We start from the raw sequence: 14482 nt of genomic DNA, 5'->3' as shown, positions 1-14482 counted from the left end.
TTTCAAAATGGAGTGAAAATACAAAAATCTGAGATGCAAAGAGACTTGGGAGTCCTTGTGCAGGATTCCCTAAAGGTTAATTGGCAGTGAGTCTGTGGTGAGGAAGGCAAATGCAATGTTAGCATTCATTTCAAGGGGAATAGAATATAAAAGCAAGGATGTAATGTTGAGACTTTATAAAGCTTTGGTGAGGCCTCGCTTGGAGTATTGTGAGCAGTTTTGTGCCCCTTAAAAAGGATGTGTTGAAACTGGAAAGGGTTTTAAGGAGCATCACGAAAATGATTCCAGGATCGAATGGCTTGTCATATGAAGAGCGTTTGATGGCTCTGGGCCCGTATTTACTGGAATTCAGACGAATGAGGTTTGACCTTGTTGAAGCTTATCAAATGGTGAAAGGTCTTGATAGCGTGGATGTGGAGAAGATGTTTCCTATGGTGGGAGAGTCTAAGACCAGAGGGCACGGTCTCAGAATTGAGGGGTGACCTTTTAGAACGGAGATGACGAAGAATTTCTTTAGCCAGAGAGTGGTGAATCTGTGGAATCCTTTGCCACAGGCAGCGGTGGAGGCCGAGTCATTATGTACATCTAAGGTAGAAGTTGATAGAATCTTGATTGGTCAGGGCATGAAGGGGTATAGGGAGAAGGCAGGAAATTGGGGCTGAGAGGAAAATTGGATTAGCCATGATGAAATGGCAGAGCAGACTTGGGGCCAAATGGCCTAATTCTGCTCTTATATCGTATGATCTTATGGAACCATGACAGGAGCAAGGACCACTTGGGTTAATAATGTGTTTTTTACATTTGTGTTTATTATTCTAGAGGAATATTACATTAGAGGCTAACTAGCCCACCATGCCTTCACTTAATCCCATTGTGAAACATTGGCATACTGACCCTCAACCATGCTGAGATCCTGCTTCATCTTTTACTTCAATGCCACCTTCCTGCATTTATCCCATTTCCTTGACTCCCTTAATATCCAAAAATCTATCAGTCTCTTCCCTGAATAACTTCTGCAGGGGGAGTTTTCACAACCCTTGGGTAGAGTATTACCAAGACTCACCACCCTCTGGGTAAAAATGTTTCTACTGGCTTCTAAGACTAAACCTTTGACCCCAGGTGCTGAATCTCCTACATCTAAACCAGCTTTCAGAAGTATTTTCTCAGCAGTTTTATGAACAGGATATGCACAAAATGCTGGTGGAACCCAATCAGGTCAGGCAGCATCTATGGAGACGGATAAGCACATTTTTCCTTGTCCTTCCATCTCATGTCGAGTTTATTTGTCACATGAGCAAGTATGGTGAGGTAAAAGTACTATTAAAAAAACATCTTTGCAGCAGCATACAGGCACGTAGGTTGAGACGATAAAACACAGCACGTAAGTTGTACGTTAGTTGTACATATGCAAGGCAGTGAAGAAAAAAAACATGTAAGCAACAGAACAAATCAGTAGAATGTCCATGGTAGTGTAAGAAGTGACTTATAGCTTTCTATTACTGAGGTGGGTTTAGGGTTGTGCAGGTCAGTTCAAGTGCCTGACGGTTGTAGGAAAGTAGTTGATCCTGAAGCTGTTAGTGTGGCACTTCAGGCTCCTGTATCTCCTGCCCAATGGTAGCAGCAGGAAGAGGACATGACCTGGAATGTGCGAATCCTTGATGAAAGATGCTGCCTTCTTGAGACAAAAATGAATGGTTTCAAATGAATGGCTGTGGCTGTGCCTGTGTGGACCTGACTCCACTATTCTCTGCAGCCTGTTGCTTTCCTGTTTACTGGAATTGCCATTAACAGGTCATCATGTTATTCCTTTGTATTGTGGAGGACCCATTTGATGCACATAATCTCACCACTCAGGATTTTAAAAAAATTCAGCAAATTCCTGCCTAACGAAATTGCACAAGATTACAGAAAAATCTTGTGTCAATGGTGAGTGTGATCAGTTTGTGCTGATAAGCCACATCTGGAATGTTTCTTTGAAAGAGTGCTTGTTATATAGTGTGGCAACTCCAATGGAGGATGGGAAAGTGGAAAGAAAGTAACTGAGCATTAAATACAGAAAAACTTGAGATTTTTTTAATAAGTTGTTTAACAATTTTTTACAATATGCCCCTAATGGCTTTTGTTTTAAATGACTGATCTTTTTATGGTACCGTGGTGATATTCTAAAATGTTACATTTCTGTGAAGTGCTCAATTTAATTTTGTTTTTGTCTCCCTCTTCAGAGAGTTTCGCAATGAATTTCTTGAGCTGCTTAGAAGACGTTTTGGTGAGTTGTCGTATATTTTCTTTAATAATGCACAATGTCATTAGATCTAGCTGAACAATGCAACTGCAATTTAAAAAAAATGTAAGCTACTGATGTATAAAACAATTTGCCGTTGGCTCAACTCTTTTGAAATATTGTTACTTGCATTACTCTTCGAAGTATTGCACTTCCAAGAGTAAAGCGTACAATCTGTTACAAATGCATCCCTTTATTTAGCATGCTTTTTATGTATTGGCACCATTGGTCCTCATTCCGCAATGAGAGCAGATTTCTTTCCCTTATTTTCCCTTTAGGCTGTTTACTGAGAAATATGGCAATCGGAAATTCTAAGTGAATGTTGTAGTGTTTCAGTTCAAATAAAGTCACAGGAACATTGAACTGAAACACTGCAATATTCACTTTGCATTTCTGATGGCCTTCTTTCTCAGTTAACAGTCTAGAGGGAAAGGAATCTGTTATCATTATGGAATGAGATTCTGTGGTGCCAACTAATACATAAAAAGCATACTCAGTAAAAGATTGTATCTGTGACAGATTGTATGCTTTATTCTTCGAAGTACAATTCTTTGGAGAACAATGCAAGCAACTATATAATATTTTTGATGTCTTGAGTGTTCCTAGATTGCACCACATTATATTGTTGGGTTGACCATAAAAAATCAACAATGATCTGAATTGATTTCCTCTGGTGAAGGCTGGTGCCATTGGCTTCTGCCTCTATCAGCTCAAGTTTGTTTGCGTTCTTTACATTTTATGAATAACTGGGGAAGCTGGGGAATCCAATATCCACTGCTGTGACATCATGTGGGACACAGCATGTAAATGTGCTTGCTATATTTTTATTACATATGTTAGCAGCAGTATTCAAAATAATTTAATATTGCAATATGCCATCATATGCTTTTTTAAAAACAGGAACAAAGCGCGTTCATAACAACGTTATCTACAATGAATACATCAGCCACCGAGAACATGTTCACATGAATGCAACAATGTGGGAAACGTTGACTGACTTCACCAAGTGGCTTGGCAGAGAAGGTGAGTAACTATTGCACAATTATTGTTATTAGTTTTATCTCTTTAATCTTCCTCTTTTAAATAGTTCACTCTATTAGTTTTGATTAACAAAGAAGAAATTTTAAGGTATTCCTTCCCCCCCACATTGACATAAAAAGTTGCCAAGCTCGAATATCACCAAACAGCTACATATTTAAACTGGTCTAAAATATTTTCTTGCAGGTTCATTCTTTTGAGCATTTAGTAAAAAATGAGTCATTATCACATTATAATTTTCACATCAAACTTAAGATCAGGTCAGCATTTTGAAATTCAAACACTTTAGTGCGTTGGTTTGGATTGAAGAGTGGTTATCATATCGAAGACAAGAGTTGGAATAAGCACTCTTTTGTAGGCTGGAAGCTTGTAACTAGTTAAGTGGACCAAGGATCAGTTCTTGTCACTCAAATATTTACAATATAAATGACCTGGAGGAGGGGGCAGAGTTCAAGGTATCCAAGTTTGCTGATCATACAAAAATAGATGGAAGGGAATGACGCTGTATTAGGACTCTGCTGCTGCATAAAGGCAGGTTGACTGAACGAGTGACAGCTTGGCAATAAGAGTTTACTGTGGGAAAGTGTGAAGACATGCACTGAAAAAGCAGACTATTATCGAAGTGGAGAAGAAAAGGAAGTGAGGAAGGTATTGGGGGGGGGGTAACACACATCAAAGTTGCTGGTGAACGCAGCAGGCCAGACAGCATCTCTAGGAAGAGGTACAGTTGATGTTTCGGGCCGATACCCTTTGTGTGGGGGGTGTCTGGATGTTGTGCAGGAATTGCAAAGGTTTGACAGGCAAGTACAGCACATGATTGAGAAGGCGAATGACATACTGGCCTCTTTTGTAAGAGGTTGAAGTTTAAAAATTGTCATTTTTATACAGGGTATTGGTGAGACCACACCTAGAGTACCAATTTTAGTAGCTGTGTTAAAGAAGCAATATATTAGTATTCACACACAAAGTGCTGGAGGAACTCAGCAGGCCAGACAGTATGTATGGAAAAGAGTATATTTGACACTTTGGACCTGAAATGTCGACTATACTCCATTCGGTAGATGCTGTCTGACCTGAGTTCCTCCAGCATTTTGTGTGTGGGAATGTGTGTGTGTTTGTTTGTTTGTTTGTTTTGCTTGGATTTCCAGCCTCTGCAGATTTTCTCTTATTTGTTAATATATTAGCATTGTAGGCTGTCTGAAAATTTGCTGAGCCAAATCCTAGGATGAGAGGTTTGTATGATCATGAGTGACTAAAGGAATTAGAATGATATTCTTTGGAGTTAGGAAGAATGAGGGGTGATCTTATTGAAACATAGGGTCCTGATGAGGCTTGACCGGGTAGATGTTGTGATGTGTTCATTGGTGGGAACGAGGGGACATAGTTACAAGACTAAGGAGCAGTCACATAAAACTGAGGTGTGTATGAATTTTTCAGAGCGTGGAGAATCTCTGGAATTCTCTGCCCTCAAAGGTTATGGAGGCTAGATCATTGGCAGTATTTAAAGAAAATGTAAGTAAGTTTTTTGAAAGATCTACGAATTGAGGCCTATGGAAAACTGACACAGTGGAAAGGAGGCCTAGGACAGATCTGCCATAAATGCTGCGACAGGCTGAGTGGTCTACTCCTCTTGTTTTCTTCCATTTTCATGAACCTTCACAAATTGTCCAGCACACTGTGTAATGACTTCCTCTGTATGAAGAGACTGCAAGACAAGATCTTCATTGTATTTTGGTACATATGACAATAATACACCAATTGAAACTCATAGTGTACCCTTTCATTCAGGTTACTGCAAAGTGGATGAAACACCAAAGGGTTGGTACATTCAATACATTGATCGTGATCCAGAAACCATCTGCAGACAACAGGAATTGGAGAAAAAGAAGAAGCAAGAGCTGGATGATGAGGAAAGAAATGCCAAGTTTATTGAAGAGCTAGTTAGAAGAGGAAAGGAAGGAAAAGAAGAGGTGAAAAAGTTAATAATTTGCACAAAAAGACCATTTTTGGTACTGTTATAAACTCTTGTAATTATGTCACCCATTCTCCATTGGAACCTTTCCGATTGCTGTCCACCCTACCCAATTTGGTCAATGTCACAAGAGAGCATGACAGTGGTTTTCTTTTACTCCTTGTCTCCTTAGATTATGGCATGCAAGAGTAGTTATTACATTCTTCTGTATTTACTTTTATGTTGGTGATCCATCTCATTTTATAAGTGCCTAAGTTCCCTGTACATTATCTGTAATTCCTTCATTTGACCCAGTATGATGATCTCAACAGTGTCCCATGATCCCCTCCATCTCATTCCTCAACCATTTATAACAATACAAGAACACATGCTGGGTTTCTGTATATTTTAAGATGCAGCCTACTTATAATGGGATGTTCGATATAATCTCAACGACAAAGAGTCTCCACTGGAAACATCAACGATTCCTCCAGCATTTTCTGTGTGTTGCTCTTGATTTCAATGATCTGCAGAATAGAATCAGAATCAGGTTTATTATCACCGGCCTATGTTGTGAAGTATCTGTGTTTATAATGTGAAAACGAACCATTGTCTATGACCCAAATGGAGTTTGATTGTCTCTGAATGACAATTCATACACCTTCCTGACTTCCTCACTCCTGCGAACTGTCTTGGTCATGGTCAGTGTGCTATTTTTGTTAAAAATATCTATTTTCTTTTAATTGTTTAGGATGTCCCAGTTTTTACAGAACTGAAGAGAGAAAACGAGGAAGAGAAAGGTATGCTTTGAGGAATGTACTGTAATGATATTTGTAACTTCGTAACTTCTCTAAGGCATCACTGCTTATCTTTCTAATTCTGGATTTTTACCATTTGTCTTTTAAAATCCTGTTATTACTGTGAGTGGGAAGAGTTTTGTGACAACTTTGTTTTCGGCTTGTATTCTACCAGGCATACTCTTTCAAATGCAAATTCATGTAAGTAAGAACCCAAGCCATTTGAATCAGTGTGACCCAGCATTGGTATTCATTGGGGTTTTTTTTGGCAATTGAGATGATATTGATTGCATGATCCAAACATGGGGGCGTTTTGATTTAGTAATGCATTTCTGAATTCTTCACACTTCCTCTTTTTGTTTTAGTGAAGTGAAAGTTGCATCTGAAACTTTCATAAACATGTTAGCAATTACATGTGATTTCTCTAATCATACCATTGAAAAAGTCACTGAATTTCGATAAGACCTAGTAGCAGAATTCGGCCATTTGCCCCACTAGGTCTGCTCTGCCATTCCATCACGGCTGATTTATTATCCCTCTCAAACCTCTTCACCCTATAACCTTTGACACTTTTACTAATCCAGAACCTATCAACCCCTGCTTTAATTATACTGAATGGCTTGGCCTCCACAGCTGTCTGTGGCAGTGAATACCACGGATTCACCACCCTCTGCCTAAAGAAATACCTCCTCATCTCTTCATTTCTAAGTTAGTTCCTCTCATCCTCTGCAGTATGCATTTCAAGCAAGGCATTTTATATTCTATAAACTTTGGAATTCTCTTGCCTGTTTTTGTTTTAAGTTGTTCTTTTGGATTGGTGATCAACCTTTTGGTCACCTGACTTAACTCCTTGTGTGGCCTAATGTTATTTCTGAAATTTGGTCAGTTTGAAAATTCCATAATTGAATTAAATTTGTTCTTTTCCTATCTTTGTATCAAAGAGTTGAGGCTGAAGTTAACCAAGCTGGTACTTTATTATCTGATGTTTTTCAAAAAAGCATTTCAACTCAGCAGAGACTTGCTAGTTATGTTTTGTTTGATGACAGTACTCTCCAGCACTTGAGGACATGTTGCTGTGTTAAAAGTGCTCTTGTGTGACTAGCTTGTTAGGAATTAAAGGTCATGGTATGGGATCTATCCATAAATGTTTTATGTTGAAATGCATTCTAAAAGGGCTAGTTTTGTGTCAAATTTGAGATTATAAAGTAGAAATTATAGCTTCTGCTTAGTAATTTTTTTCCCTTTTACTCATTATCTATTTGTCATACAATTAAGTTACAGAAAATTTATTTTGTTTGAGCGATAACTCTCTTTATTCCTGGACTGAAATATATTTTAACTCCCTGAAGTTTAGTCATTTATTTTCAATTGATATGCTGTAAATCAGTTGTTTCATTCCCACCCAGTTTATGTTTGCATGTTTAAGTGGGAATTTTGAACTATTAGGATTTGGCTTTGAAGGTCCTGCTTGCCTGAAGTCTGTCAGCAGAGTTGCTATTCTCTTCAGGAGAGTTGATCATTTTTGGATAATTATTTGCCTTTTATGTGGATAGTGATTTGATGGGTGGAATTGATCATGGAAGTTGCCTTTATTCAGTACAGTGGATATGCCATAGCAAACTCAAAACAATTTAATGTATGAGCATTTTAAAATCATGGATATAAATGCAATTTTTTCTATTTTGATCAGTTGCCTTTAATTTAAACAAAGGACAAAGTGCTTCAACAGCAGCTTCTAAATCTAGGTAAGGAACCTTCTTTGTTAATAATGAATTACTTGAATGTTTATGTATGCATCTTTTAATATGGCAGGAAACCGTGCAGTTTTTCTGATTAACTTTATGAAATTCTATGCTGAGTGTGAGTAAGCTGCTGACAGTTCATTGTTACTGAAAATAGAAATCATTTGAAAAAGGAAAGGTAACTTTCAAAGGTTCGGTATGTAGAGTTACTTGTTTTAAATTCACCTTACTCTGTACTCTTCTGTTGTTAAAACACCATTCTTTTCTCCCATAATTAGCTCTCCTCTTTGCATTTTAATATGCACTGATGTGCTGCTTTGCACTATTAATGCACATAATTTTCTTTTGGGCATTTTCTTACGGTCAAGGGTAACCTGCTGTCCCCTCCAGTTTTCTGGGTTCCCTGGTGACTGATGCAGCTATTTCAGGAACCATTGATTCCTCTATGGTGGGGACAGGAGATGCCCGATGAAACAGGAGTGTGGGTCATTTGAGGTGTGATGCCTTCTATCACTACACAGGTGGAAGTTCTATTTATTGACAGCACACACTTACTTCTCTACTTTAAGTGGTTGTGAAATGAGACAATCATTGTCGTCAGGGTAGTTAGAATAGAAACATAGAAAACCTACAGCACAATACAGGCCCTTCGGCCCACAGTTGTCCCGAACATGTCCTTGCCCGAGAAATTACCTAGGGTTACCCATAGCCCTCTATTTTTCTGAGCTCCCTATACCTGTCCAGGAGTCTCTTAAGAGACCCTATCGTATCCGCCTCCACCACCGTCACCGGCAGCCCATTCCACGCACTCACCTCTCTCTGCGTTTAAAAAAAAACAACACACCACAACAACAACAACTTACCCCTGATATCTCCTCTGTACCTACTTCCAAGCACCTTAAAATGGTGCCGTCTCATGCTAGCCATTTCAGCCCTGGGAAAAAGCCTCTGACTATCCACACGATCAATGCCTCTCATCATCTTATACACCTCTATCAGGTCACCTCTCATCCCCCGTTGCTCCAAGGAAAAAAAGACCGAGTTCACTCAACCTTCTTCAAGGAGGTGTGTTATTGAATCTCTTCCTCTTATCTGCTTGTAAATTCTAGAATACTATAACTGCTTCAGAAGTCAGTTATTGGGCATTTAGATAACATGGCCTATCCATTGTGGTTTGACCTCATGTTAGGGTTTTTGGCTTGTGAAAGAACACTTGCTTTGCTTATCCTTTCATGGTCTGACGGTAAATCCTAATTGTTAGAAGATATCATGGTCCACAACTTGGTGGAGGGTTTTGGCCTGCACACATTAATTGTAAGCCTTTCCATGCATACACTTCTATGGATAGGTCATCAATGGCTTAGGCCTGTGTCCAAGCATGTAAGCATAAGCATTATTTGCATACAGTTGCTCTAGTTTTGGAGTGTAATTAATGTAGGCTGTAATGGTGCAACATTATGGCACGGTGGTGAAAAGTAAAGGCAGTTGCAGCTCTGTTTGACATCAGATTTCAATGAAGCAAATATGAAATGGAGTTGAACTTCTATGGGCTGCTGAACTAGAAGAGGTTGTTTCCATAGTCCTTCCTAATTAATAGAATTCGAGACTAGTGAAATTGAAAAAAATATGTACTATGTATTGTACTACCTACGGAATACTGAAAGGCCCAAATAGAGTCAACTTCGCGAGTATATTTCCAATAATGGAAGAGTTAAGGACCAGAGAACATAGACTCAGAATAGAAGGACATCACTAGAATAGAGATGAGGAGGAATTTCTTTAGTCAGAGGGTGGTGAATCTGTGGAATTCATTGCCACATACAGCTGTGGAGTCCATGTCTTTGGGTATATTTAAAGTAGGGGTTGATAGGTTCTTGATTAGTAAGAGGGAAAATAAATCAGCCCTGATTGAACAGCAGAGCATACTCTGGTCCAAATTCCTAATTCTGCTCCTATGTATTGTGGTTTGCTGCTGTTTACAGTTTTCTTGGTTATCATGTGGTGAAGATCATAACTGCTATACCTTCAGATGGGTGGATTCAGAAGTACTTCTTCTATTGAAGGGAGACAGGTTGAGGAAGTATCTCTGTAGTTACCAGTTTTAATTATAGCCTTAAAGGTGTTCATGCTTATAACATCTCTGAAGTTCTCTAGTTTATTCTTCTCTCCCCAGATTTGGATGGTAAGGTTTTCAATTTGTGACTGAAGCTTCCTATCATAAAAATGTTTACAACTTGCACAGGGATGCATTGTATTTACCTGGATTCATTATTGTTTTTAGTAGGGATATGGACTTTCCAACTTGTCAAACAAGGTAGATGACAAGACTGGACCAACTAAGTTGTTGTGGAATGCAGTCTGTTGGATTCTGGTATTTTAATCCAATGTTTTTTTTCACAAGTTAGGAACGAGGCACAAAACATGTTGCTTCACAGTCATTTTGTTTAGAATTGATAGAAGAAAGAGAAATTGAAATATTCAGCGATAGTCTACTAGTTGAGAGAGACAAAGGAACAAAGATAGTGCCTTGTATAGAACAGCTATTTTTATATCACAGAGATAAGAAAAGAATTCCAGTCATATCTATAGAGAAGAATCAATCAATTAGAAATCACTTATTCAGTACTGCTGTACCAAATTAATCAATGAGGAAGTATTTATTCAACAAAGAAGCTTCCAGAGCTTTCCAGAATTATACTTTGTACAGCCACTGGAGGCATATTAAACTGTAATACCTAGAAGAATTACTTATATAAACACATGCTTAATTGTCAAACTGCAGAGAAAATAGCAATTAAACAGTCTAATCTAAGAATTAAACTGTTGGATCCAATGGTGCTCCCATCAGAATGGAGTTGTGGTTGAAGAGCTCTTTTAAAGTAAGTATTGACTGCTGTCTGTCACTGACAATGTATGCCTCTCCCTGTTTCTCGGGGTGGATTTGACTGTACAGGCTGAGTGGCATGGCTGTGTTCTCATTACCTGCATGTTCTCTATTCAGAAGGTTCAATCCAGTCTGTTAAGAAAACATTAGTTGAGTGATCTCTTACCATTATGCTGCACAAAAGTTTCAGCAGCCTACAAACAAATTACCAGACCACAGCTGAGCAAGGGGGTTATGGTGGAGCTAACTGAATGGAAACAAAAATAACCAAGCCACGCATTGCATGTTTTTCAGTATTTTGACGCCAAATCCATTGCAAACAATAGCATCAGTAAAACGAAAGGAATCGGGTCCCACTTCTTCAGAAACAAAAGACAAGAAGAAAAAATCTGCATTGGATGAAATAATGGAGGTAGACTATTGCAGTCAGTTTAACTTTATCCCTCCTATTTTTTTGTAGTCGCAAAGAATAAAAGTGTGTAGCTCTGTTACACATCATTATCAGATGCAAATGCAGAGAACGGTGGCTTGAATATTTCTGAAGATTATGGATCAGGATAGAATTATAAAGTGCAGGTGAAATGACACTGGAGTGAGCACCAGGAGTTCTGCTTTATTTGAGGTATTAACATTTAGCTTATGGGCGTGCAGGATGACATTTCTTATTTGGAAATGATATCAAACTTGAACGTGGGGTTAAGTGTGAGGGAGGATGGTGCAGCTGTGTGGAGTTAGCGTGTTCTCCATGTGTCTAGATGCATTTCCTCCTTTGCTCCAATTTCCTCTTGCATCCCAGAGAAATGCAGGTTGCTGGGTTACTTATGGGGTGGCATGGGAGCATATTGGCTAATGTAGCGCTTTACAGCACCAGTGATTGGGGTTCATTTCCCACTGCTGACTGTAAGGAGTTTGTAAATTCTCCTCATGACCATGTGAATTCCCTCTAGTGCTCCTTTTTTTCCCCCCCACTTTCCAAAGATGTAAGGGTGAGTAAGTTATGGACATGCTACTACATTAGCACTAGAAGCATGGCTGTTCCCAGCATATCCTCAGACTGTTTGCGTCAGTGACCAACACAACACATTTCAATGCACGTTTAAGTATACATGCAACATAGCTAATATTTAACTCTTAAACCTTTAATTCACCACTAAATTGCTTCAGGTGTATCAGTGAATGATAGGGAAATTGATGAATCAGGAACGATTCTTTTAAGAAAAAAAGAGATAAATCTTGGATGAGTGTAAATGTCTGTAAAGTTCAGTGTGTACTTGAAAGGCCAGTGTCTATGCTGTTTGTCTGTCTATAATGCTAATGTTAGATTCTGCTGAAGAAGAGTATCTTACTGGTTTATGGTACTAGTTATTATATTGTGATTTCTACATAATATGCTTACCTTGAATTAGCAGTCTTAATTTTGAATATCTGTGTTTTAGTTTGAAGAGCAGAAAAAGCGAAGTCTGAGGAGAGATCATTGGCTTCACACTGTAAGTTCAAAAATTTCTTTGCTGTCTGGCTACAGATTTGCTTTCTCACCTAATAATATAATTATTTTGCCATGGCTGGTGTGTGGTATTATTGCTTGTAAAACAGTTTGGTTTCTTTTATGGCCCAATGAATTTTCTGGATGGGTGGAATAAAGCTGTGAAATTTTGTCCTCCTAGCTAGGATTAATCCAGCAACTGTTAAAATGGGGTGGGGGAGAAGACAACAGAAATTATTAAAAATACTCAACAGGCTATGGAGAGAGTAGTTAACATGCTAGTTATACAACTTGAGGAAGGGTTAAAGTAAGCTGTATATGATAGGGGGGACTGAGATTGGACGTTTTATAAATTAATGCCAGTGATTTCCTGGAAGATGAATGGCCTATTATGTGATGGAGTCCTTGTCCAGAGGGAGGAATGCAAATCTGTTAGAGAGCTTGCATAGGTTTGAAGTCAGTGTTGGAGTTAGTCCTCGAAGAATAGAGTGCAGCAAGTTCAGAGTCGGGAGAGATGAGAGTGACTACCTGGAATGCAAAGATTGGGATGTTCATTGTCAGCAACAAAAAAATCAAGAGAGCATGTTTAAAAATTGAATTTAACACAGTCACAATAAAAAAAAAGTAGCCCCCAGTTGAATCACTAATGAATGTTCTTCCATTTGCTACTGAAAGTTGCCTAAGGCAGAATTCATTTTTTTTCCTTGACTTGCTCATCTAACTGGTTGAAGCTTACCCCCAAGCTCCATGCAGCAATAAGTAACTTGTATTTCACAGAACTATTACTGGAGGTGCTTTATCTTCTGTGGGGAAACGTGTGGTCATTCATCGGTAGGTTTTTGCCTGAATTTTAATCGCTATCGGAAATCATTGATCATCTCTTCACATGGGTTGAGAATGACCCTTGAGCAGCAGCACAGAAAAAGACCGTTCAGCCCACTAAGTCTGTGTTGAGCATTGAGTACCCATTTATACTAATCTTGCACTAATCACACTGTTTTACATAGAAACATAGAAAATAGGTGCGCAGGAGTAGGCCATTCGGCCCTTCGAGCCTGCACCGCCATTCAGTATGATCATGGCTAATCATCCAACTCAGAACCCTGTACCAGCCTTCCCTCCCATACTCCCTGATCCCTTTAGCCACAAGGGCCATATCTAACTCCCTCTTAAGTATAGCCAATGAACTGGCCTCAACTGTTTCCTGTGGCAGAGAATTCCACAGATTCACCACTCTCTGTGTGAAGAAGTTTTTCCTAATCTCGGTCCTAAAAGGCTTCCCCTTTATCCTCAAACTGTGACCCCTCGTTCTGGACTTCCCCAACATCAGGAACAATCTTCCTGCATCTAACCTGCCCAATCCCTTTAGGATTTTATATGTTTCAATAGATCCCCCCTCAATCTTCTAAATTCCAATGTGTATAAGCCTGGTCGATCCAGTCTTTCATCATATGAAAGTCCTGCCATCCCAGGAATCAATCTGGTGAACCTTCTTTGTACTCCTTCTATGGCAAGGATGTCTTTCCTCAGATTACGGGACCAAAACTGCACACAATACTCCAGGTGTGGTCTCACGAAGGCCTTGTACAACTGTAATAGTACCTCCCTGCTCCTGTACTTGAATCCTCTTGCTATGAATGCCAGCATACCATTCGCCTTTTTCACTGCCTGCTGTACCTGCATGCCCACTTCCAATGACTGGTGTATAATGACACCCAGGTCTCGTTGCACCTCCCCTTTTCCTAATCGGCCACCATTCAGATAATAATCTGTTTTCCTGTTTTTGTCACCAAAGTGGATAACCTCATATTTATCCACATTAAATTGCATCTGCCATGAATTTGCCCATTCACCTAACCTATCCAAGTCACCCTGCATCCTCTTAGCATCCTCCTCACAGCAAACACTGCCGCCCAGCTTCATGTCATCTGCAAACTTGGAGATGCTGCATTTAATTCCCTCATCTAAGTCATTAATATATATTGTAAACAACTGGGGTCCCAGCACTGAGCCTTGCGGTACCCCACTAGTCACTGCCTGCCATTCTGAAAAGGTCCCGTTTATTCCACTCTTTGCTTCCTGTCTGCCAACCAATTCTCTATCCACATCAATACCTTACCCCCAATACCGTGTGCTTTAAGTTTGCACACTAATCTCCTGTGTGGGACCTTGTCAAAAGCCTTTTGAAAATCCAAATATACCACATCCACTGGTTCTCCCCTATCTACTCTACTAGTTACATCCTCAAAAAATTCAATGAGATTTGTCGGACATGATTTTCCTTTCACAAATCCATGCTGACTTTG

The 14482-nt window shown here is 39.3% G+C and overlaps 1 protein-coding gene across 1 annotated transcript in view; it reads left to right on the top strand.

The window, feature by feature from the left end:
* kin (Kin17 DNA and RNA binding protein) overlaps positions 1-14482 on the top strand; it is a 36795-nt gene that overhangs the window by 11750 nt on the left and 10563 nt on the right. The window contains exons 3-9 of the mRNA XM_072241248.1: positions 2223-2266; positions 3182-3304; positions 5108-5289; positions 6022-6070; positions 7758-7812; positions 10988-11105; positions 12130-12180. Coding sequence (XP_072097349.1) covers positions 2223-2266; positions 3182-3304; positions 5108-5289; positions 6022-6070; positions 7758-7812; positions 10988-11105; positions 12130-12180 — 622 coding nt within the window. The remainder of the gene's footprint in view (positions 1-2222; positions 2267-3181; positions 3305-5107; positions 5290-6021; positions 6071-7757; positions 7813-10987; positions 11106-12129; positions 12181-14482) is intronic.

The sequence above is a fragment of the Mobula birostris genome, chromosome 23, assembly GCF_030028105.1.
Source record: "Mobula birostris isolate sMobBir1 chromosome 23, sMobBir1.hap1, whole genome shotgun sequence".
Taxonomy (NCBI): Eukaryota; Metazoa; Chordata; class Chondrichthyes; order Myliobatiformes; family Myliobatidae; genus Mobula; species Mobula birostris.
The sequence above is the reverse complement of the archived record's forward strand: the minus strand, read 5'-3'. Positions and strand labels throughout refer to the sequence as shown.